We start from the raw sequence: 23,545 nt of genomic DNA on the forward strand, positions 1-23,545 counted from the left end.
ATTTAAAAGACACATAAATACTAATTGAACTTTCTGTGGGGATCATCTAGAAACTGTAGCACATCTTTTTTGGTACTGTTCCTCTACACAGAGATTCTGGAAGAATTTAGCAGTTTTGTTATTGTCCATATTTTAAGGGAGTTTTCTTAATGATGGGAAAATGTTTTATTCTGTTTCTTTAAGTTCACCAGGAAGAATGATAAATGTTTTTTTATAATAAATTTGTTAATACTTTTGGCTAATTTTTTATCCATAAATGTAAGTTTATTAATAAATCACCATATTTCTGCCTTTTTAGAAGGATATGGAATAGTACATACAATCAATATCAGACTCAACCAACAAAAAGGCTCTCAGAACAATATATATATGTTGATTTTTGCGCATACTGATGAGATAATTTTTTACCCCTGATTTTGTATGTTCATGTTCTGTTCTTTCTTAAACTTCATGTGTTTGTATGTTGTATACTTATTGTGTTTCAATAAAGTTCAATTTTTAAAAAGTACGTTCTAAATGAAGCTTCAGACGTCACTAATCACGTGACTCTGGCCAAACGAATCAAGCCTCGACACGGTGCTTCTGAAGCAGTATGTTGATCTTTTTCACACACGCACCGGAGCGTCAGCTTCAAGCGGACCATCGCTACCTCTCACATCTAAAGGTAAGTGTCAAGGTAACTTTGAACTGAGTTCAGTCAATCTCGAGTTTTTTTAAGTTTTCTGTTGCTCTCTGTGAGAGGAGACCGTTAAAGGCGAGGCTCTCCAGAGTGTAGCAAAACAGGAAACAGCAGCTGGCTGTGTGTGTAAGTGTGCAAAAGAATAGATTAGAAGTGCAAGTGAGCCACGAGTAAAGAAAGGTCAAGTTTCGTGAGTTGTTTTTCTCACCACTGATCACGCGCTCAACACTCTACACATACTGGCATCACACGCGCGCTCTCGAGCATCAGTATTGTACAATTCTGGGCGTCACGTGAGTTGAGGGTGTTACCATATAACGGAAATCTCCATTGTTCTGTAGCAGTGGTTCTCAAACGTTTCACAATGAGTTTCACCCTTACGAGCGACATCACAGCACAGTAGTATAGGCAGTAGCGGTTTTTGATACGGGCGATTTTCAATTTCGCTGCACAGCTAAAGTGTGCAATTTACTTTGTGTGCACTCAAATGGAGTCGAGTCAACCAGCGCAACCTCTGGCCAAGTACCATAGCCTACAGCCAGATTAACTTGTGACACACACAGTAGCGGTTCCGTATCAAAAAATCGTGGTGGGGATTAGTTGTCTTTGCTTAATGATTGTTTTAGTCTTGACAATCCTCATTGCTGGCATTGCATCTTTCAATGCCAGCAATGCCAGGTATCAGTGCTCAAGCCTTTTGTGTTTGTTTCCTACAAGTTTCCCACCTCGGGAAGCAAAAATGTGTTCTTTTACTTGTGAGATGAACATATGAGACCCTTTGACTCTTCAGTGCAGTGTGGAGCCTAACAAAGATCTGTTTTGTGTCCCAGCTGATCAGCAGGAGGAGAAGAGTCTGACGGAGCAGCAGAGGAACATTTTCAGCTACTTGGACTCAGCTCAGCCACTACAGAGAAAACAATGAGCTCAACACAGAAGGTGACAGACAGAGCAGGGCGATATGACCAAAAATATTTATCACGATATACATTTGAAAATTTGCGATAACGATGTAGCTGATGATATAATTGACGCGAGACAAAATACTTTACAACTCCACAAAAAACACGGTAATAACGACGGCCTGCTAGCATGTCCTACCACAAATAGAGTTTGTTGTGTATCTGACGTACGAAAGCTAAACCAGTTCCACACCACTGAAGTTGAAGCATTTTTACAAACCAATTCTGGTTCATCTGTTTCATTCAACGATCCGCTTTCACCCTTCTCATTCTCCGTCACCGCCATGTTTTTTCCTCCATGTGCGTATGAAAACAAAAGCACTGCGCATGCGCGTTTTACCCATATTCTATCGTGATATTTCATTTTCTTATCGTTGCCCAACATTATACCGGTATTACTGTGAACGGTATGATATAGCCCAGCCCTACATGAAAGGCACCCTGATTGTGCACTAATCACACATTAAAATGAGCAAAAGAGGCAAAACTGTGTGCCAGAGTCTCGGGTCAGCGTTTGTTTTTATGTCACAGCACCAGAACGATTGCAGGTGCTCATAAGAAGTTACCATAAATCACCACCTTTCATGGTCTCAGCACATCGACTCTGTTATTAAGAAAATGGGACAAGGCATAGCTATGGCTATGAAATGCTCTTTCTGTATCACTTCTTCAATTATACATGATGTCATTAATGCACTAGTAATGTCTCATCTGGAGTATTGTTCAATCATTTGGTCAGCAGCTAATAAGACAGATCTTAACAGACTTCAGTTAGTCCAGAATAAGGCGTCCAGATTAGTATTAAGATGTTCATGCTATAATAATATTGATAAAATGCATAATCAACTTTCTTGGCTTCCTGTACAGACTAAAATATTCTATGGCTTACTTGTATTTATAAAGAAAGCAATTCTCTTAAAGACACCACATTTATTTCTGCTCAGCTGCAGTATCCAGATGAAATACATAATGATATTACACAGTTTTCAACAAACTGCAATTTAGTAAATGCTCGAGTTAAAAGTAACTTTTTGTAAAACTGTTATATTTAGAGCAACTTTTAAGTGGAATAAATTGCCTTATAAAATTAGAGAATTATTCAAACTATTCAAAACTTCAATGAACATTTAAAAGCCGATTTACAGAACTTTTAGTTGTTGTAAATATTGTAAGAGATTATTTGTTTTTGGAATTTGTGCAATGTGTCTCAATGTTGTTGTTATTATTATTATTATTATTATTATTATTGATTGCTTATATTTTAACAATTGTGAAACCTCATTGTGGATGTAAGAGCCAAATCATGTTGATATTTTGAATCCACTTTATTGTATAATATTTTATGTGATTGTATTTGACGGAAGATGAGCAACATGGAAGCTAATGGGGTTCTTTTTGAATAAACAAACATAAGATTTATTATCGCTGAATAATTATGTATAAATCTATACAAAATATAGAAATATGTAATAGAAACAACAAAATAATATAAATTATAAAGTAATATAAAAGTGTGTGTGCATGTGCGCGTGCAATCAGGAGGAATGGGCATGATTTTAGTGTTTGAACAGTCATGAATTATTTTTAACAGCAGGTTGGATGTAATGTGTTAGAACTACCAGCAGGTGGGGATAAGAGACCTTTAAGGTGTTTGGTGCCACACTCCACCTTCAGGTTTAAAACTAGTGTTAATGGAGGGAGTTTGAAGGTTGAGTTTGTTCCACGACTGCATTTCACTCACTGCCTCTGTTTGTATCTCTGTCACTGCAGGACCAACATGGAGCGAGAAGTCAGCGCTCTCAGGAGGCCGACAAACCTCACAGAAGAAAGGGAGAGAAAAAACACACCTGTGACGAGTGTGGGAAGGGTTTTACTTTAAAGGGTCATCTAAAACAGCATCAGGTCATCCACAGTGGAGAGAGACCGTTCAGCTGTGACTTGTGTGGAAAGTCTTTTTCCTGGAAGGGTTACCTAAAAAGACACCAACTCATCCACAGTGGAGTTAAAGCGTACAGCTGTGATCAGTGTGGCAGAGCTTTTACTCACATTTGGAACTTACAGAATCATCTAGTGACCCACTCTGGAATTAAGGCATACAGCTGTGACGAGTGTGGGAAGGAGTTTGCTAGGAAGGATAAACTAAAACAGCATCAGGTCATTCACACTGCAGAGAGACCGTTCAGCTGTGACTTGTGTGGAAAGTCTTTTTCCTTGAAGGATTCCCTAAAAACACACCATCTCATCCACAGTGGAGTTAAAGCGTACAGCTGTGATCAGTGTGGCAGAGCTTTTACTCGCAGTAGCAGCTTACAGAGTCATCTAGTTACCCACTCTGGAATTAAGGCGTACAGCTGTGACATCTGTGGAATAACTTTCAGCCGGAGAGGGCACCGAAATAGACACCTACGCATTCACACCAGACATGATGTGTACTGCTGTGAACAGTGTGGCAAATACTTTGCTACAGACACACAGTTAAAACGACACATGTTTATCCACACTGAGGGACGACCTTATAAATGTGACCTGTGTGAGAAGACTTTTAAAGCTCCACATTACCTGAGAGAACACCAACAGATCCACACCAGAAAGAGACTCTACAAGTGCAGTTACTGTGAGGTATGTATTTATATTGTTATCTTGTCATTTTAGCCTGACTGTTTGGAACAACTCTGCTCATTAAACTGTGTTAGCATGTTAGCAATTCTACTGCATGGAAAAGCAGCTCTGAGTGATTATTCAGATTTTCATGTCAGTTGTGATTTTAGTATTACTGTAGTATTATGGTGGTAGTATTGTAGTTATTGCAGCCCAGTAAACTGAGTGTGTTAACTGAAACAGTCAAATGTAATTGGACGTCTGCAGAGATGCTCTTTATTTCAGGCGACGTTCAGGATAAAAATGTTGAAGGACTGACTTACACTGTCTTTGTGTCTTTGTTTAGAAGCAGAGCCACACAGATGGATCCAGTTCTCAACCCTGTCATCACCGTGGTGGTGGGAAAGACTTTCGTTGTGACGTCTGTGGAAAAACTTTCAGTCAGCAAGCCACCCTAAAAACACATCAACGTAGACACACTGGAGACAAACTGAAATACTGCAAAGAATGTGGGAGAAGCTTCACCACATCAGGTGCATTAAAACGGCATGAACTGATTCACAGTGGGGTTAAAAAGCACCTCTGTGATCAGTGTGGGTCATCCTTCACCACTGCAAGGGAGCTTAAAAGACACAAACGAGTCCACACAGGAGAGAAACCATACAAGTGCAGACACTGTGACAGAAGCTTCTCAGATTCATGTAGTCGTAACAATCATGAATGTGCACACATGGAAGGAAACTACAGCTGTGACCAGTGTGACAAGAGCTTCAGGAATCTCAGTTCATACTCCGAACACAAACGATCCCACGTTACTAATAAACTGTTTCACTGTTACCAATGTGCCAAAACATTCACTAAATTATCTGCTCTGTGCAAACATCAGCGTGATCACTCAGGGCTGAAATCAGTCCCATCACTGGATCACAGTGAATCTGAAGAGACAGAAAGATCCTCTGGTTTCAGTGTCAGACTCAAAAAGCTTGAGATCAGGCTCCACAGAGTTCAGATAGAATCATTTAAACTTGTGTTGAACTGAACTGGTTGCTGGGCTGAACTTCTACATAATACAGATTTACATGGGATCTTATTTTCTGTCGTTTTACTGAGTCAGTTTTGTCCTTTTTTCTCTGTCCTGGTTTTGCTCGTCTGTAAATAATTGAAACTCAGTCAAATAGTTCATTGTTCTCCAGCAAAACGTTTTGGAAACTCATGTTTAACCTTTAAACTCTGACATGTTTTAGCACACAAGGCTTCATCGGGGAGTTCACTCATGATTGGACCATGAGAATAAAGGTTTTTAGTTCTTTCAAAGAGTCTTGGAGGTGTTTGATGTTTCTGTTTTTCTACATAAAGCAAGAAAAACTATTTTTCTTGCTTTGTGTAGTGTGGAAGTTTTTAATGTTTCTTTCATCTGTGATGTTCTTGAATGTGTTGACATGAAGATGGTACAAATAAACTGTCCTTTTAGCTTCAGCTCCTAATTTATTCATTATTTATGGATGTAGCACAGCAGCAGTGTCTTGATTAACACATGGAGGGCTCGGGATCTGATGGTAAATAATGTTTTGTGTCCTTGTACACATCATACAGCTCAGCTGTTCCACAGATGTCAGGTTTACACAGTGGGATGGTTTGTAAGAACGCAGCTCTCCTGTGGATAAATCCTTACTCTTAGCCTCAGGACCTCACACAGTCCCAGCAGGTTCGGTCAGAAGATTTATCCCTTATATCAAAACGTCACAGAGTCTCCTTTGCTGTGCTGTTTTCACAAAGAAACGTAAACTGAAGACCTGAACTTACAATGTTTTAATTAGTTTAGCAGATTCAGTGTCTCCATGATCAAATCTGCTGTTTTTGTGCTGCTGTTGGTAGAAAGCCGGTTAATGCTGAAATGAACTGGCTGCATGCATCTCTGAATGTAAATTGGTGCACTATTAATAGATCACTCTGGAACGGTATCGTCACCATAATTTGCCCACTTAGTAAATCTCACTCATGGCCAAGAAATTGAAATCTTGTTTCCCTGCTGGATAGTGATCCACTGTAACTCTGCTCCTCCTTCCTGTTTAGGATTTCTGTGGCTGAAGTAAAATTCCCTCCATCCATCACTTATCCCAGCTAACCCAAAGTAAAAGAAAGTTTTGCTCATCTTAACAAAGCATTACAATAATGGGCATTACCAATGCAAACTGAATAATACAGAAGATGAAAGAAGAGACTTTGATCAGTTAATAAAGCTCATGATCTTGATTCATTGTGGCTGCTACACAGATACTTCTGGGTCACTTCTCTCAGTTAGGAACCTTCCTCACCAAACTGACTGTTGGACCACACCCCTGGTTTCATGAGAAGTTGTTTCAGCCATGATTTCTCTTCCTGTATTTCAGAGTAAAGACTGAAGTGACAAATGGAAACATGTTTAAAAAACGCAATGTGAGAGAGACGTTGAGGTCCTTGGAAGTTACCCTGGGTTTTTCTGTCACCCTGCTAGATGTTACACACCTTGTTATTGGACTGATTTCTACTGCTGGACTACTCCTGGGGAGAGTAACAATATTCTTACTAATTAGCTCCCTTTCACACCTTTGGGGATATTTATTTTTGTGCTTGCAGCGCTGTGAGCCAGAACAGCGAGAGAAAAATCTGCAGCAGCGACGAGCCGAATGCTTAAGTGAATCCCAGCAGCTGCACATGTGCTACGCTGATTTAGAGGATATCTTTGCTCTGGATTTATATTTATACTTTTTCATTTCCATATGATTCTTCTTGCATCTAAACAAAGATGATTCAATTTGATAAATTTTGATGGCTCTTCGTGCTCGGGTGTAAATGAGACATAATATTTGCTCTTGGTTTGTTTCTCCTGTACTGAACCTTGCAGTACAACAGAAACCTAAAAACATTATTTGTAGTTGTTATTCTTAGTTGTTCTGCTGCCTAAATACCACAGGGTGTAATTATGAAGTTATTGAGCTGCACATACTTTACGACCTGCTTAAGTTCGAGGTCACAGCGTCTGTAGAGCAGCTGGAACATAATGAAGTCTACAAGGTTAAAGTTTTCTCTTCTGTTATTGTTCTTTCTGCTGCTTGGTTTGATGGATCTGAGAGCTTTTGTTTTTATTATTGTTATTATAATTATCATTAATATTTTACTCTTTAAAAGCTTTAAAATAGTGTTTGTGTTTGAAAAAATTGATTTAAGAATAGGACAGAAACATCTGTCCTTCTGAAAATCGCCCAAAGGCACGGAGACAAACTCAAAGGATGCAACGTGTAACTTTCTCTTCCTTCATGTCAGCACCATCATTGATTATTTATATAAAATGCATATAGCAACAGTAACACTTTAGTTTGGATTTCATGATTTCTGTAACTGGAAAATATTTTGTTTAAAGACAGAAGTGAGTGCGTAGTTGCAACATTAAAGTGAAATATTAATTAATGAGCATTAAGTATATTTGTTGCTTAAGCGTTTGCACTATAACTTAAGTAGGATTATAACTTTTAAGCAAGGAAAGATTTCAGATATTTAGTTCACTGTTTCAGTCATTGTATATGAAATTAAAAAATTTACGTTGGTCAAATATGATCCTCTAAATCAAATAAGTTTGAAAAATACTTTTTTAAATTTCCTTTTTGAAAATAAATGATGTATTTTTAAATGTCACAACAAATTTTCACAAAAAGTAACTAATAATTAAAACCAGTTAAACAAAATAAAACGATTTAAAAATAAAATTTTTGAATCATGCTTAACCAAATGCCAGGATGGAGAGCTGAACCTAAAGTATACGTAGAAAGATTTCAACATTTGAGCAGATTGTCCAGTGTTTAATGTTTTTATCACATATAAATGTCACAGTAGTGGGTCCTGGCCCAATGCTTTGTGTTTTTCGTTTAATATTCTTTGACTATGGTTTTTCTTGGTTTTTGTTATTCTTATTTATCAGGCTCTCAGTAATCTTAGTTCTCCCTGCCTCAGTGTTCTTCTTAGCCTGTGTTTAGTTTCTGTTCCCGTGTCCCACGTTTCATCATTTCATGTCGAGTCACCCCTGTCTCTATGTTCCCTGTTTCTCCCCAGTCAGCCCCGCCTCCCTCGGGCACTCATGTGTGATATAGAGTAATAAACCTGACTACATTTGCTACACTCTCTTTATTACCTGTTACTTTAAAATTCATACACTAATTATGTCTGCCCACCTCTCTAATGTGAAGGTCAACATCCCAGTGACATAAGAATAATCCCAAAGGGGCAAGGGGAGCGGTTAATTTAGCATATTTAGCATTAAGGGTACAGCAAGGATATACTTTTACTTATTGTGGCAGGGGTGTGGTCTCTGGCCTGCTGCAGTGGAGGCTGGTGGCGGGACGTTGGACGGCACAGGTGAGGGTGATGGAACTCATGACTCTCCCCTTTATAGTGACTGAGGAGACTGGCGTGGGGGAAGCGTGTAGTGGAGGAAGCCGAGGAGAGAGCTGGTTTCTGGCTACAAAGACGGCGTCAAACCAGAAAAGATTGCTTGTGGTCAAATAATGTGTCAATCACCTCTGAATCAAACTCTGTGTGGGTCAGTTCATTTCACAGTATTGTTTAGTATATCTTCACTTGTCTCACTCTCCTTCTGTTCTGTCCATCAGCACGATCCTCAGCGCTTACACAGATCCTCCATCGATGTTTTGGATCCAATCAGTGATCAGTTCTACGAGGAGGCCTGGATGTTCACCAGCACTCGCTACAACTCCATCACCAGAAGGTGAGTGTACTCCTTTGTATTCAGATGAACTTTCTTTTTAAAAAAACATTTTCATATATGAGCTTTCTATTATTTCATGGGCAATTTAATCAATATTAAAATTACAAGCATATCAACAAAGGTAAAGCTGATTTTTTTCCACTTTCTGTCACACAGTCATGGAGGAATACAATAAATACATAATCAATCATAGATCCTGAACAATGAGATTAAAAGAAAGTCTGTGGCTCTAAAAACTAAACAGTATAAAGACATGCTCCAAGCTGCTTTTTCTCTCCTACTCCTCTAGGTTTTCCACTGTCGGCCATCCAGCGACGTTGGAGGGCTACCTGACCAATGCTGGCCTACGCAAAGAGGTCCCGGCTCGGGCTCGGAGGAGCTGAAGAAGATCCTTGCCTTCCTCGTCAGTTTCCTCTTCAGTTCATGTCCCAACAAAACCTGCTTTCACCTATTAGCTCCAAAGAGGCTATAGTGCCCGTGGAGGTCTGGACCTGAGGCCTGTGCTCATCACGTGGAAGGTGGATAGAAAACACTCTGACACCATTCTGGAGGTCTGACGGGACTCTGACCAAAACACAGATGAAATAAAACTTGTGGCTGGAGTTTTTAAAATCTCTTTTTCACCTCATAGATTAATGCTCATGATTGCATGTTAGCAAGACAGCATCTGCCCAAGGTGAAACTCTCAGGATGACATTTACTCTTAAACTGTTATCTGGTTAAGACTACTTGAGGAGATCTTAGTAGCGAGTATGTGGATTTAGTCTCTTCACCAACAGCAGACAGACCCATGCCAAGAAAGCAGACATGTTCACAGAGAAAGCAGAGAGCAGAGATTGGAAAAAGCTAAAAAGAAAACGCTGCAGCTTTAGACGACTATCTGCCTGTAAGGCTGAAAAATTCCAGTTACGCTCTATTTTGGAAAAGGTCCCAGTTTTGGTAACCTGGATTTTTATTTCCCCTCTTCTGCTACAGATGTTGACTGTGACCTCAGAGGCCAACTGGACCACAAAGCTGCAACAGGATTGAGGGAGAGGAGTCTTCATCCAGCTTCAAAGAAAACATCTAGGTAAAGTGATGTGGATCAGTGGATAAAAGTCTCCACATTCAAAGGAGATACTCTGAGAGAGAGAGAGAGACTATCTGAGCCATTTTAGCCCAAATTATAGTACTTTATAGTACAGCAACACTTTTAAAGGACAAAAATTAACATAAACTTTGACTGTAATACAAACAAAGTATTGCATGTGTTTTTTAAAACTGTTCCTCAGATGGGCAGGATATCACTATTAGACTGTCCCACCAGCCAACTTCAACAAAAGAACACAGCAGCATTCAGTGATCAGCACAGATGAGCTTGTTCCTCTAACACTCAGCATCTGATCCCTGTTGGTCTGTGTGCTTCTGCTTTTGGTCAGTTAGAAACCCTGCAGTAACCTCACCCAACACTGTGTCTTCTTGTTCGCCTCAACATTGAAGTATCAAATGTCCAACATCTGGAAAGGAAACCACACCAGTGTACTGTGATGCTTCACCAACATGTGGCTGACGCTGGTTCTGCCTTTCATGCTGACATCACCAGAGAGCCCCGCCCACCTCAGGACCTCCCCTGTCATGTATTGAACAGGATGATTATGAAGATGACCGAGTGCAAATAAGACTGTAAAAATCCACGACCAGAATGTTTAGATGCTTTCTAATTATTCATGAATATCATGAGTGTTTGTGTGTTTTGTCTTTTCTTTCCTGACGTTTGTTACTAACAAAGACAGTTTACGCTCTGTATGTGTTTTCATCCTTACCAGCCACACTCTAACTGCAATTAAGAAAACAAACTTTAGAAATTGTCGACTCAGTGACTTCATAAAATATTTAAGTGGTTCAGGTAGAGCCAGTTTTTAAATGACCATGAACACTTACCTTATTGTATCTGTACAGCATGTTTTTCTATTAGACAGATTTGTAACAGAGGCCTTGCTCTCAGTAAGTTTGAAGTCATTTTCTGATTTATTTTGTAATCTCTGACCTTTGTACATCCTGCTCAGTTTGCATGCTGCCTTTAGGAGTTTCTGTCTTTTGTATTTGAAGATAATTCATTGAATATACTCTGCTGCTTCCCTTTGGTGCCTCACACATCACTTTGTCAAGTTTTTCAGTGTCATTTTTTTTATAGCTGTTTGAATTCTCTGTATGTTTGACCCTGTAGACTGTTTAATGGACTGCTCGTCTTCCTGTTTGTAACCACTGCCTGTTTAGGACTAAAGATTTGGATTTTTGACTTTAATACAGCCTCTGCGTGTCGTCCCTTTGTGACCTCGTCCTCTGTGAATGTGTCACAGATGTTTTCATTATAATAACACAGCTTTCCCACAGTGGCTTGCAGCAGCAAAGCTTCAGATTAACACAGTGATTTTATATTCAGAATTATTCTGACAGTGGGCCACTGTGAATTGTGATCTTTCATGAGGTCAATTTTAAAGTTCAGTATTTCAAAGCAGGAGCTATGAACAATCATCATGTTGGCATTAGAATTATTATTATTAATCATTATTAATAATGTTGTTACTCATAACTTTTATTAGTATACATGAATTTTATCAATAGTAAAAAAATAATGAATAATTCATGTCTAACTTTCATTGTGTTTTGTATATTAATTATATTTAAATAGAGATGTTGACCATAACTGTACAGTAGCATACTAAAACAAGCATCAATGTAACATACATTAATGGTCCAAGCTGTCATAAATGGGGAGCCTGATCCTTTATTATGAAAATATGACGAGTATTTTTCTTGTCAGTTGGGAAGAAGTTGGTCTTCTTTTTTCCTTTTCTGTTATAATTGAAACTCTGATCAAACCTACTCATGTTTACAGCATGTAAAAGCAACTGACAGTCCATGGCATTGTTGTTTGTAGATGTGCAGTGTAGTGGGAGCATAAATCAAAATGAAATAAAACAGTAACATTTATGTAATAAAACATTTTAATGAAAATGATTAGACCCTTTATAAACTTTAAAGGGATCTGAAAACAAGGCTAGCAAGGTTCTCCAAGAGTTTCTCCATGGGTAGAGCTTCTAGCTCTTCCAGCACATCGGTGGCCGTGCAGGCTGCCAGTTTCTTGGTTGCTCTTTTTACCCCACTGGTTGTGAGTGTCTAAATACCTCGCTTTGGCTGCAGTTAACTTGGGAGGAAGGGGTGGGTGTCCCATGGCTAGATGAAAAACAATTATCTGGGATACATAATATAATAACATGCATATATCTCTATCAATTAAATCTGGCATGAGGTCTGATATTTTTAATTCACTTATTTCTCTCATAAATATTGGATCTAAATTGCAAATGTGTTACAGTTATACTGTTACTGTGTGACAAAGTGGATGAGTTGCAATGGTCTCCATTTGTCCCATATGTGTTTACTTTTTTTTTTCACATTATACTGTTTCTATTTATTTGCTATGATTTGCTATTTGTTAAGTAACATTTCTTCACACACTATCCCAGGTTTGTGTGTGTAAGCGTTCAGTTGCCGGTAGTTATGGCCCGCTTGAAGCTGACGCTCCGGTGCGTGTGTCACAAAAATCGACACACTGCTTCAGAAGCACTGTGTCGAAGCTAGATTCGTTTGGCCAGAGTCACGTGATCAGTGACGTCCGAAGCTTCATTTAGAACCTAACCGCTTTGGTGTCTGATTCCCTGGTTTATAAGAAAGTGAATCATTTGCGGGATTTGTGGAGTGTTTTGATGGTGACAGATAGCGAACCACTGATATTTCTACTGAGAGATTTGGAGCCAGTGAGGAATAGAGGAGGTTCTGTTGTGTGGGAGTATTTTGAGTTGATTTTGGTCGATCAGGTGGGTTTTCCAGCTTTGTGTTCTGGCTGTTTGCTTTTGTTTTGTGCGTGTTTATTTTATCTGAAAACGGGAAAAACTTAAAATGTCAAAAATCTGATTTTCATAATATAAATATCATTAAATAACTTTAGAGACTGTTTCCTCGCGGCTGCGTGCAGCGGGGCTAGGGGAGGGTCTGTGCTGACGGACGTGGGTTACTGACCTGGTAGCCTGTCTGCCCCTGGGTGGGTCCGGGATGGGCGTGAGGTTCTGGGGGCGCTCCGTCTCTGGGCTGGGGCCCTGGCCGGGCCTCGGGGCCTTGGGTCCTGGTTTGTGTGTTGCCGGGGTTGTGGGCGGGTGGGTGCATGGGGGCCCATCCCTGGCGCAGGGTGCCGCCGGTGCGTCGAGCCACCTGGGGGGCTCTTCAACTGGTGGGGGAGATTGTCACACCTTGCAGGAGCTTTCCTCTCTTCAGGAACTCTCTGCAGGAGGGGGAGATACAGGAGAGGTGGAGGAAGATCTCAGCCTGGGTGTCTATTGTCTCATGTAGTCTGGAAGATGAGTGGATGGTGGGGTGGGTGCAGTTTTCTCTGTGGTGGGGTTGGGTGGACTGTCCCGAGCTCTGTGGGGCCGGGGGGCGCTGCTGCGCTGGGCCCCGGTCTGGATGGGCCTGGGCCCCCTTTCCCTGGCGGGTCGCGGAGTATGGGGGTGCCTACTGGAGTCAGCGGGGGAGCTGGCCCCAGGGAGGGGTCACTTGCCCCTCCCTTCCTTCCCTCCCCATCTCCAGCTGCCTCCCCCTTCCCGCTCCACCACAACCACCCACACATGCAGGGCCTTGGAGTAGGGGTGTGTCACCAGGGTGCAGAGGAGGCTACCCCCCCCCTCTGTCCCCTTCTTGCTGCCTCTGCCTCAATTTTATCCCACAACTTAGACATTCACATTACTCACACTCTCATTACACATACATATAGGATCTTGGGGGTGGGCACGATACACAGAATCCAAAGTAACATCAGGGTGTACACCCCACCCCTGGCATCGTTGCCCACCTCTCAATGTTAAATACACGTAGACATTGAGGGCTAGCAGGAGGGACTATGCGCTTACCTGCTGCTCTCTGGCAGGTAGCTCCATGCCCTCCTGGGTTTTAATTGCACCTTAGAACACACATGCATCAACACTACAATGAGCGGGTGGAGGGAGGTTTGGAGTCTTCTCTCACCCCCGTTCTCTGTGGCCTGCTGGAGCGGGAGGGCTAGGAGGAGGAGTTGGCCGTCCAACTGCGGTCTGGAGTGTGGGGCCTCCCTGCTGCTGCGGAGTCGGGGCGGTCTGCCTCTCCCCACCGCAGGGGAAAAAGGGTAACACCACCTGGGTCTGGGTGCAGTTCCCCCCTCCAGGGGCAAGGGTACCTAGACCCGGTTCGTAGAGTACGCTTGGGGAGTGTGATCGTGTGTACAGCATCTCTTTATGTCTGTCTCCACGTTGGTTGAGTGTTGAGTAAGTGTATATGAGAGCATGAGGGTGGGAATGGATGTTTGTATCTGTGTGTGCCTGTATGTCTGTGTCTATATGTCAGGTTGGGTATCAGACGCCACCTCTCTGGGGACATCTCAGGCCCTCCAAGGTTTGGAGGCCTATCTCCCCCTACCACCACTTCCCCTGCCAGTGGCAGACTCCCTCAGGTGTCGGTGCGTTGGTGGTTCTTTGTGTCCGGGGATGGGCGTCCAGGTACACACCGGCTCACTCCTTGGCGGCCGCTTATCGGGGCCTGGAGCCTGGGGCTCGCTTGGGCCCCTTCGGAGGCGGGGTGCCCCCGGCCTCTTGGCCTGGGGCTCGGTCACTCAGGCACGGCTGGCTGCCGGCGGAGCTCACGGGCACGTCACTGCAACTCCCCCTGGCTTCTGCTCCGCGGCTGCTGAGTGAGCCCTCATCTGGGACTCTCCTCAGCTCTTACTGGGACAGTGGCGTGGCTGCCCCTCTGTTGGTCTTCCTTGGTCTCTTGTGTTCTGGGGGCCTCTGGATGTCTGGAGTTTTGATCTCCTCCATACCTGCTTCATACCCTGGAGGACGGGGCTGTGGCCCCCCCACACTCCCTAGCAGATCGTTACATGGAGAAACCTTTGGAATGCAAGCATGCTGATCCACACAGGTATGCACACAGGTGTACACACGGATATTCACAGACGTGGACTACAGCTTTCTTGGCTGCTGCCTCAAAGCACATTGTGCGCTGTCTATCTTGCATGCTGCACAATATCGTTTATTATTTAGTATCTACTGATATCTACTGCTAGCTAGTTTATTGTGATGGTGCCGTTTTTGTTTTTTTTAACTATGTTGCTCTTTGTTGTTTGCTTTCTCTTGTTTTTTTTCTCCATACAGGTGACCCAGGTGTTTTGTTTTTTTTTGTTTGTTTTTTTTTTCTTTCTTCCCCCCCTTCTCACCGTCTCTTCTCCCCTTTGGTTTTCTTTCTCTCCCTCTCTTTCTTTCATTCTTTCTCCCTGTCCTATCCCCCAGTCATGTCTGTCCCGTTTGTAGCAACTGAAAATAAAATAAATTCATAATTATAATAAAGGTCAATCAAATGGACCAATATGGCAAGGCCATGATGATCCACTTGGTAAAATAAATCCGCTTGGCATCTTTCTTGGCCTTAAGACAACAATTCTGATGGCTAAAGATCCAAACGGGACACACAAAAAATAAAAAATAAAATAACTTTAGAAAAACTTCCATTTGACTCTTTACATTTAATGTTATAAAAATATATATCTTTTTTTTTTTAATTAATCTTAAAATGTTAGTCTGCAAAATGTGCAGCAATATAATTAATTTATTCTCTTTAGCTGATAGTTGGTGGGGCCCAGGTAGACTGTAAAACTGCATCTCTACCAGTTTCTCTGCACTCCAGCCTCCTCTGTTCCATGTGAAGGGATTTTCCTTAATGCAGGAGAAATTATCTCCACAAAAAGGAACAGGTTTGGCCATCGCACACGAGAACAAATTCTCTTCTTAAATAAAAATGAAAAAGGGCTACTTTAAATGAATCATGTTTTTAATTTGCAAGTTCATAAGCATTTTCCTTTTCCAGTTCACAATCAATTCTACCCCCAGGTCAAAAATATGTATAGGAAAATGTCCCTAATATAATATTATTTATAAATATGCCTGTCCGGCGATTAATTGCATAAGTACAAGGAGGCTGGACCTCACAGCAGAAGCATACTCCATAATGTGTTGTACATTATTATATGTACATTATATGTAGCGTGGTACTTTTCAATTATTGTATTTACCAACATCAAGAAGTCACAAGCAAAGAAAGACCAAACCACGGTGCATACTTAAACAAGGAAAGTTTACTGGTCAAAATTATGTATTAAAGAAATAAACAACATTTTTTTCACCCTCAAAAATACATGTTTAAAGCAACACAGTGGTGGTCCAATATCAGACAAAATTCCACTCTGTAGAGTGAGTGGGCAGTCATAATGAAGCAGTTGGTTTTATTTTGTGGATTCAAGCTGCTCTTCATATTTTTGGCCACCAAATGTCACCAGAGAGGACTGTGTTGAAAAGCTTCGAGTAATGAACCGTTTTTCAATACAAGCTTCAGTGCTTCAGAAAGCTTCATTTGGCCATCACTAGTTGCCGGCAAATCAAACATTCTGCAAATTAAGCTAAATACTCAGTTACATGTTTCTTTACATTTTATTATGTTACAGATTAAGTCATTTGTTCGTACTTACTTTGTTTGTCTTTTCAGTCTTCATAAGGGTCAGGGGTCCGTTCTTCGTACCTCGCTAAGTAAGTTAGCTGGATTTGATTGTTGACGATTTCGCGTGATCTTGGATCGTTCGGTTCTCCGAAGCTCATCCGGGACTTGCTGTCATAGCAACAGAGCCGTAAGCGTAAACCTGCTCGGGAGCAGGTTTACTTTATGTAAACAGGATTAGATCGCGGCCACTCAGGTATGTCCGCTTCATTTATACGAAAGCAACAGCGATATTTTACCACTGTTTTTCCATAAATAAATGTTATCAATGTAACTAAAGATAATGCAGTACTTGATTCTTTTATTGATTTCATACAGATACATACAGGTCATTTCCTAAAAAAAGGGAAATGTACCATTAATCATTCTATTTCATGTATTGGATTATTCCAGATGTAATTCATATTTTAGAGTAGTAATAGTAAATTACTTCATGTAAGCAAGATGAGAGACCACGGCTATAAAAGCGAAGGTGGATTTGGGAAGTCTGTCGCAGCCATGTCCTGTCCGTTTGTACGCGAGCCACCCATTGCGGAAGGTGCAAGATTGATAAGGAGAGTTTTCAGAATTCAGCGTATATTGCGGGACAGACAGGATCCTTTAGCTACAGTGGGGCAAAAAAGTATTTAGTCAGCCACCGATTGTGCAAGTTCCCCCACTTAAAATGATGACAGAGGTCAGTAATTTGCACCAGAGGTACACTTCAACTGTGAGAGACAGAATGTGAAAAAAAAATCCATGAATCCACATGGTAGGATTTGTAAAGAACTTATTCGTAAATCAGGGTGGAAAATAAGTATTTGATCTCCTCCATAGATGTACACTCTAAAGTAGATAGTAGTAAACTCCTCCGATTTTTTGTTGACAAGATTAAAGAAATCAATGCTGAAATCTCCCCAAAGCTTTCTTGTTCTCCGAGTCAGGCACTCCCTTTGTACTCCTGGTCAACTTTTACAACTGCAAAATATATATTGAGATAGCAGCCCTGGTGGACAAAATGAAGCCACCTACAAGCCCCTAAGACATTGTCCCCACTAAGCTCTTCATCAATGCTTTTGACACCATTGATCCTTGGGTTGGGAACCTTTTTACTGTTTCTCTTCAGACTGGGGTGTTCCCCAGCTTTTTTAAACATGCCATTGTGGAACCAAGGCTCAAAAAACCCAACCTGGATCCAACACTACTTTAAAATTCAATCTCCAAACTCCCATTCATGTCAAAACTCCTTGAGTAGCTGTCCACCTCACAGCATACTTGGAGAAATATAACTTCAATGACCGTTTTCAATGTGGGTGCCATAAATTGCATTCCACTGAGACAGCACTACTGAAAGTTACTAATGATATTATGATGTCAGCAAACTCCGGAGAATACACAGTCCTAGTCTTGCTAGACCTTACCTCAGCCTTTGATACAGTCAACCATACCATCCTGATAAACAGACAGAGACCTGGTTGGGATGTCTGCTCTGTTCTACACTGGTTTTCTTTTGATATATCTGAAAGGAGTTTTAGTGTGTCTGCAAACCAGATCACGTCGGAATCTATAGAGTTGTTGTGTGGAGTTTCTCAGGGCTCTGTACTGGGACCTATTCTGTTTTTAATATACAATTTTCCTTTAAGCCAGATAATACAGCAGTTTCCTGAAGTATCTTATCATCTTTTTGCTGACAATATTCAGCTATATTATTCTTTTAAGCCTGCTGAAGCTCATAAGCTCTCCAATCTGATTGACTGTTTAACCAACATTAAACAATGGTTGAACAATAATTGCTTACAAATAAACCCGGCAGAAACTTTGATTATTGCACCAGACAGTGCCTGATATTAAACGGCGACTGGGTGAATTAGGTTCCTCACAGAAACATAACCTTAGAAACCTGGGTGTTATTTTCGATGAAGCTTTTTCTTTGGAGGCACATTTAAATCAGATAGTAAGAACCTGCTTTTTTCACTTGAGGAACATTTCTAAACTTAGATCCATCGTGTCAACAAGTGAACTCGAGATGATAATACATGCTTTTGTCTCTACAAGACTTGACTACTGTAACAGCCTGTTTACTTGTCTAAACAAGAAAGGGCTAGCTCGTCTACAGGTTGTTCAAAACTAACAGCGAGGCTACTGACCCACTCGAACAAGGGAGCTCATATGACCCGTTTTAAAGTCGGTGCACTGGCTACTAATCAGATTTAGGTTCCATTTTAAAATTCTACTTTTAACTTTTACATTACAGGAACTTTTCTCTTTGTGTCCAATATCAACACTGTGACTCCTCAGAGTGTAAACTTTACTTCAGCAAAACCAAAAACTGAGTTGTAGAAGTCGTCACACCAAATGTCTTAAGATAACAAGAAAAAATACATTTTAAGTGCACGGCCTGAATTTCTTCCTCAATTTCTTCTTCTTCCGTCAGCTTATGTTGAGATTATTTCAGTTTGTAAATGATCAGATTACATAATTGTAATTTACATAATTAAACTAAAGGGTAAAATGGCTCCAGTGTGTGTGCTTGCTGTTTACCTCTGTCAATTTTCTTACTGCTTGTTCTGTTTCTGATGTTTCTTGTCACTGAAATCAACTCAAAACTGGGGAACACCAAAAACCTTTAGATCTTCAGTTTTTTGCCATCAGCTTTCAGAGCTCTAATCAGAAGAAACAAACAGGGTATCCTCTGCTCCTGGCTGGTGTTCCTGATTACTTGCTACATAAAGTGCCACCACCTGCTCCGACACACCGCCACAGACACCGGGGTAAACGTGCCGGTCGGCTGGTGAAGTTTAAAGCTTGACTTCTCTTTTCTTCAGCGGCCGCTCCAGCTGGTTATGGTCCTTTCCGCCACATCCCAAGACGTCTCCTGGATCCTGTTATCTCCTGTCTGGTTACTGTTGTAGGCTTAGGTGTCCATAACCCTGCTCACCACTGTTTTTTGCATTGTGGGAGTCATGGAATAAACTTTTTGTATTTGGTCCCATTAACTTGGGCTTCACCGACAACTTCTACCCAGGCTCCAGCTCCAATGAAGATGGCTCTAACAAATGCGTGGTCCTTAGCAAATAAAGCTTCATTATAAATTATTTTTCCTCCAATGGATTGGATCTCCTTTTTGTGACTGAGACACAGATGAGAGTTGGTGAGTCTAGCATTATTTCTGGACTGTTACCCTCTGACGGCTCATTTCGTAATGCTCCAAGGATATCAGGTAGAGGAGAAGGAATATTGACTGTGTTTAAAAATAACTTTCACTGCAAACAACTCCATGTACCTGTTTAAACAAGTAACAATATTCACTAAATAAGCACTAATAATATATTAATTTTGTAACACACTGAAAACAGTTCATCTAACTGTGACTGTAAACATGTTTCCATTTGTCACTTCAGTTTTTACTCTGAAATACAGGAAATGACATCATGGCTCAAGTCTTTATCATTAAAATCTTTCTTTATTTAACATTTGAATTTTTTATTTAACATTTCCAAGATTCAATAACATAAAGAACCCGAACAAGAAGACATTTGTGTATCAAAATACATTAAAACAAATACTTTATAATAGGAAACAGAGTTTTCAACGAACTGATGAAAAGAAAGCTAACCACTCGACATGAACACTACAGTAGGACAGTTTTGAAAGCTTAAAATGGAACTAGGGGAAGAGTTTGATTCACAGCTGCCTCATCAGATTTTTACAGGAGATTCTATCTGAACTCTGTGGAGCCTGATCTCAAGCTTTTTGAGTCTGACACTGAAACCAGAGGATCTTTCTGTCTCTTCAGATTCACTGTGATCCAGTGATGGGAGTGATTTCAGCCCTGAGTGATCACGCTGATGTTTGCACAGAGCAGACAATGAAGTGAATGTTTGGGCACATTGGTAACAGTGAAACAGTTTATTAGTAACGTGGGATCGTTTGTGTTTGGAGTATGAACTGAGATTCCTGAAGCTCTTGTCACACTGGTCACAGCTGTAGTTTCCTTCCACGTGTGTACGTTCATGATAGTTACAATGACCTGATTGTGAGAAGCTTTTGTCACAGTGTCTGCACTTGTATAGTTTCTCTCCTGTGTGGACTCGTTTGTGTGATTTAAGCTCCCATGCAGTGGTGAAGGATGACCCACACTGATCACAGAGGTGCTTTTTAACCCCACTGTGAATCAGTTCATGTCGTTTTAAGTCACCTGATGTGGTGAAGCTTCTCCCACATTCTTTGCAGTATTTCAGTTTGTCTCCAGTGTGTCTACGTTGATGTCTTTTTAGGGCAACTTGCCAACTGAAAGTTTTTCCACAGAGGTCACAACGAAAGTCTTTCCCACCACCACAGTGATGACAGGGTTGAGAACTGGATCCATCTGTGTCGCTCTGCTTCTAAACAAAGACACAAAGACAGTGTAAGTCAGTCCTTCAACACTTTTATCCTGAACGTCGCCTGAAATAAAGAGCATCTCTGCAGACGTCCAATTACATTTGACTGTTTCAGTTAACACACTCAGTTTACTGGGCTGCAATAACTACAATACTACCACCATAATACTACAGTAATACTAAAATCATAACTGACATGAAAATCTGAATAATCACTCAGAGCTGCTTTTCCATGCAGTAGAATTGCTAACATGCTAACACAGTTTAATGAGCAGAGTTGTTCCAAACAGTCAGGCTAAAATGACAAGATAACAATATAAATACATACCTCACAGTAACTGCACTTGTAGAGTCTCTTTCTGGTGTGGATGAGTTGGTGTTGTCTCAGGTGATGTGGAGATTTAAAAGTCTTCTCACACAGGTCACATTTATAAGGTCGTCCCTCAGTGTGGATAAACATGTGTCGTTGTAACTTTGCGTCTGTTGTAAACTCTTTGCCACACTGTTCACAGCAGTACACATCATGTCTGGTGTGAATGCGTAGGTGTATATTTCGGCTATCTATCCGGCTGAAAGTTTGGCCACAGATGTCACAGCTGTATGCCTTAATTCCAGAGTGGGTAACTAGATGCCTCTGTAAGCTGCTACTGTGAGTAAAAGCTCTGCCACACTGATCACAGCTGTACGCCTTAATTCCAGAGTGGGTAACTAGATGACTCTGTAAGTGGCTACTGCGAGTAAAATCTCTGCCACACTGATCACAGCTGTACGCTTTAACTCCACTGTGGATGAGTTGGTGTTGTTTTAGGTGACCCTTCGTGGAAAAAGACTTTCCACACAAGTCACAGCTGAATGGTCTCTCTCCAGTGTGGATGACCTGATGCTGTTTTAGATTAGCCTTCAAAGTAAAACCCTTCCCACACTCGTCACAGGTGTGTTTTTTCTCTCTCTTTCTTCTGTGAGGTTTGTCGGCCTCCTGAGAGCGCTGACTTCTCGCTCCATGTTGGTCCTGCAGTGACAGAGATACAAACAGAGGCAGTGAGTGAAATGCAGTCGTGGAACAAACTCAACCTTCAAACTCCCTCCATTAACACTAGTTTTAAACCTGAAGGTGGAGTGTGGCACCAAACACCTTAAAGGTCTCTTATCCCCACCTGCTGGTAGTTCTAACACATTACATCCAACCTGCTGTTAAAAATAATTCATGACTGTTTAAACACTAAAATCATGCCCATCCCTCCTGATTGTACACAGATATATAAAAATGTATACATATATAAATATTTACCAGGTCTATACTTTTTTATATTTCCTATTGTTGTTCCCTGATTTTTACATATACACATATATACACACATACATTTAAAAAAAAAGAAAGAAAGAAAAGAAAACACCCAGCACGCCCCTGCGGGCGGTTTATCCTTCAAGCTCGGGTCCTCTACCAGAGGCCTGGGAGCTTGAGGGTCCTGCGCAGTATCTTAGCTGTTCCCAGGACTGCGCTCTTCTGGACAGAGATTTCCGATGTTGTTCCCGGGATCTGCTGGAGCCACTCGCCTAGCTTGGGAGTCACCGCACCTAGTGCTCCGATTACCACGGGGACCACCGTTACCTTCACCCTCCACATCCTCTCGAGCTCTTCTCTGAGCCCTTGGTATTTCTCCAGCTTCTCGTGTTCCTTCTTCCTGATATTGCTGTCATTCGGAACCGCTACATCGATCACTACGGCCACCTTCTTCTGTTTGTCTACCACCACTATGTCCGGTTGGTTAGCCACCACCATTTTGTCCGTCTGTATCTGGAAGTCCCACAGGATCTTAGCTCGGTCATTCTCCACCACCCTTGGGGGCATCTCCCATTTTGACCTCGGGACTTCCAGGTTATACTCGGCACAGATGTTCCTGTACACTATGCCGGTCACTTGGTTATGGCGTTCCATGTATGCCTTGCCTGCTAGCATCTTGCACCCTGCTGTTATGTGCTGGATTGTCTCTGGGGCATCTTTACACAGCCTGCACCTGGGGTCTTGCCTGGTGTGATAGACCCCAGCCTCTATGGATCTTGTGCTCAGAGCTTGTTCTTGTGCTGCCATGATTAGTGCCTCTGTGCTGTCTTTCAGTCCAGCTTTGTCCAGCCACTGGTAGGATTTCTGGATATCAGCCACCTCCTCTATCTGCCGGTGGTACATACCGTGCAGGGGCCTGTCCTTCCATGATGGTTCCTCGTCTCCCTCCTCTTTCTTGGGTTTCTGCTGCCTGAGGTATTCACTGAGCACTCGGTCAGTTGGGGCCATCTTCCCAATGTATTCTTGGATGTTCCTTGTCTCATCCTGGACTGTGGTGCTGACACTCACCAGTCCCCGGCCCCCTTCCTTCCGCTTAGCGTACAGCCTCAGGGTGCTGGACTTGGGGTGAAACCCTCCATGCATGGTAAGGAGCTTTCTTGTCTTGATGTCAGTGGCTTCTATCTCCTCCTTTGGCCAGCCTATTACCCCAGCAGGGTACCTGATCACGGGCAGGGCGTACGTGTTGATGGCCCGGATCTTGTTCTTACCATTCAGCTGACTCCTCAGGACTTG

At 41.7% G+C, this 23,545-nt stretch overlaps 2 protein-coding genes and 1 long non-coding RNA gene across 16 annotated transcripts in view; 2 read left to right on the top strand and 1 right to left on the bottom strand.

Annotated features, from left to right (window-relative positions):
• Nucleotides 1-5,712, top strand: part of LOC309714059 (uncharacterized protein) — a 146,719-nt gene extending 141,007 nt beyond the window's left edge. For 3 of the 8 annotated variants that reach the window (XM_082546151.1, XM_082546153.1, XM_082546152.1), the window contains exons 2-4: nt 1,510-1,615; nt 3,409-4,257; nt 4,583-5,712. In XM_082546151.1, coding sequence (XP_082402277.1) covers nt 1,598-1,615; nt 3,409-4,257; nt 4,583-5,275 — 1,560 coding nt within the window. In that variant the 5' untranslated portion in view covers nt 1,510-1,597 and the 3' untranslated portion in view covers nt 5,276-5,712. Of the gene's footprint in view, nt 1-531; nt 665-1,509; nt 1,616-3,408; nt 4,258-4,582 lie in introns of those variants that run through there. The other 5 variants (XM_082546155.1, XM_082546154.1, XM_082546150.1 and 2 more) reach the window with 3 other exon arrangements.
• LOC309714061 (uncharacterized protein) overlaps nt 1-23,545 on the bottom strand; it is a 43,272-nt gene that overhangs the window by 15,209 nt on the left and 4,518 nt on the right. For 3 of the 6 annotated variants that reach the window (XM_082546164.1, XM_082546162.1, XM_082546167.1), the window contains exon 3: nt 21,848-21,979. The exons of 1 other annotated variant lie outside the window; for it this stretch is intronic. In XM_082546164.1, the coding sequence (XP_082402290.1) occupies nt 21,848-21,979 (132 nt within the window). Of the gene's footprint in view, nt 1-20,031; nt 20,974-21,298; nt 21,980-23,545 lie in introns of those variants that run through there. 2 more of the 6 variants (XM_082546169.1, XM_082546168.1) reach the window with 2 other exon arrangements.
• On the top strand, nt 9,277-10,997 carry LOC309713671. Of its 2 annotated transcripts, none has more exons than XR_014278640.1 (3): nt 9,277-9,513; nt 9,971-10,064; nt 10,414-10,997. It is a non-coding gene; the product is annotated as an uncharacterized lncRNA (long non-coding RNA). The 2 variants fall into 2 exon arrangements; XR_014278641.1 differs by having other exon boundaries at nt 10,418-10,997.

This window comes from Aulonocara stuartgranti, assembly GCF_965226115.1.
Source record: "Aulonocara stuartgranti genome assembly, chromosome: 9".
Taxonomy (NCBI): Eukaryota; Metazoa; Chordata; class Actinopteri; order Cichliformes; family Cichlidae; genus Aulonocara; species Aulonocara stuartgranti.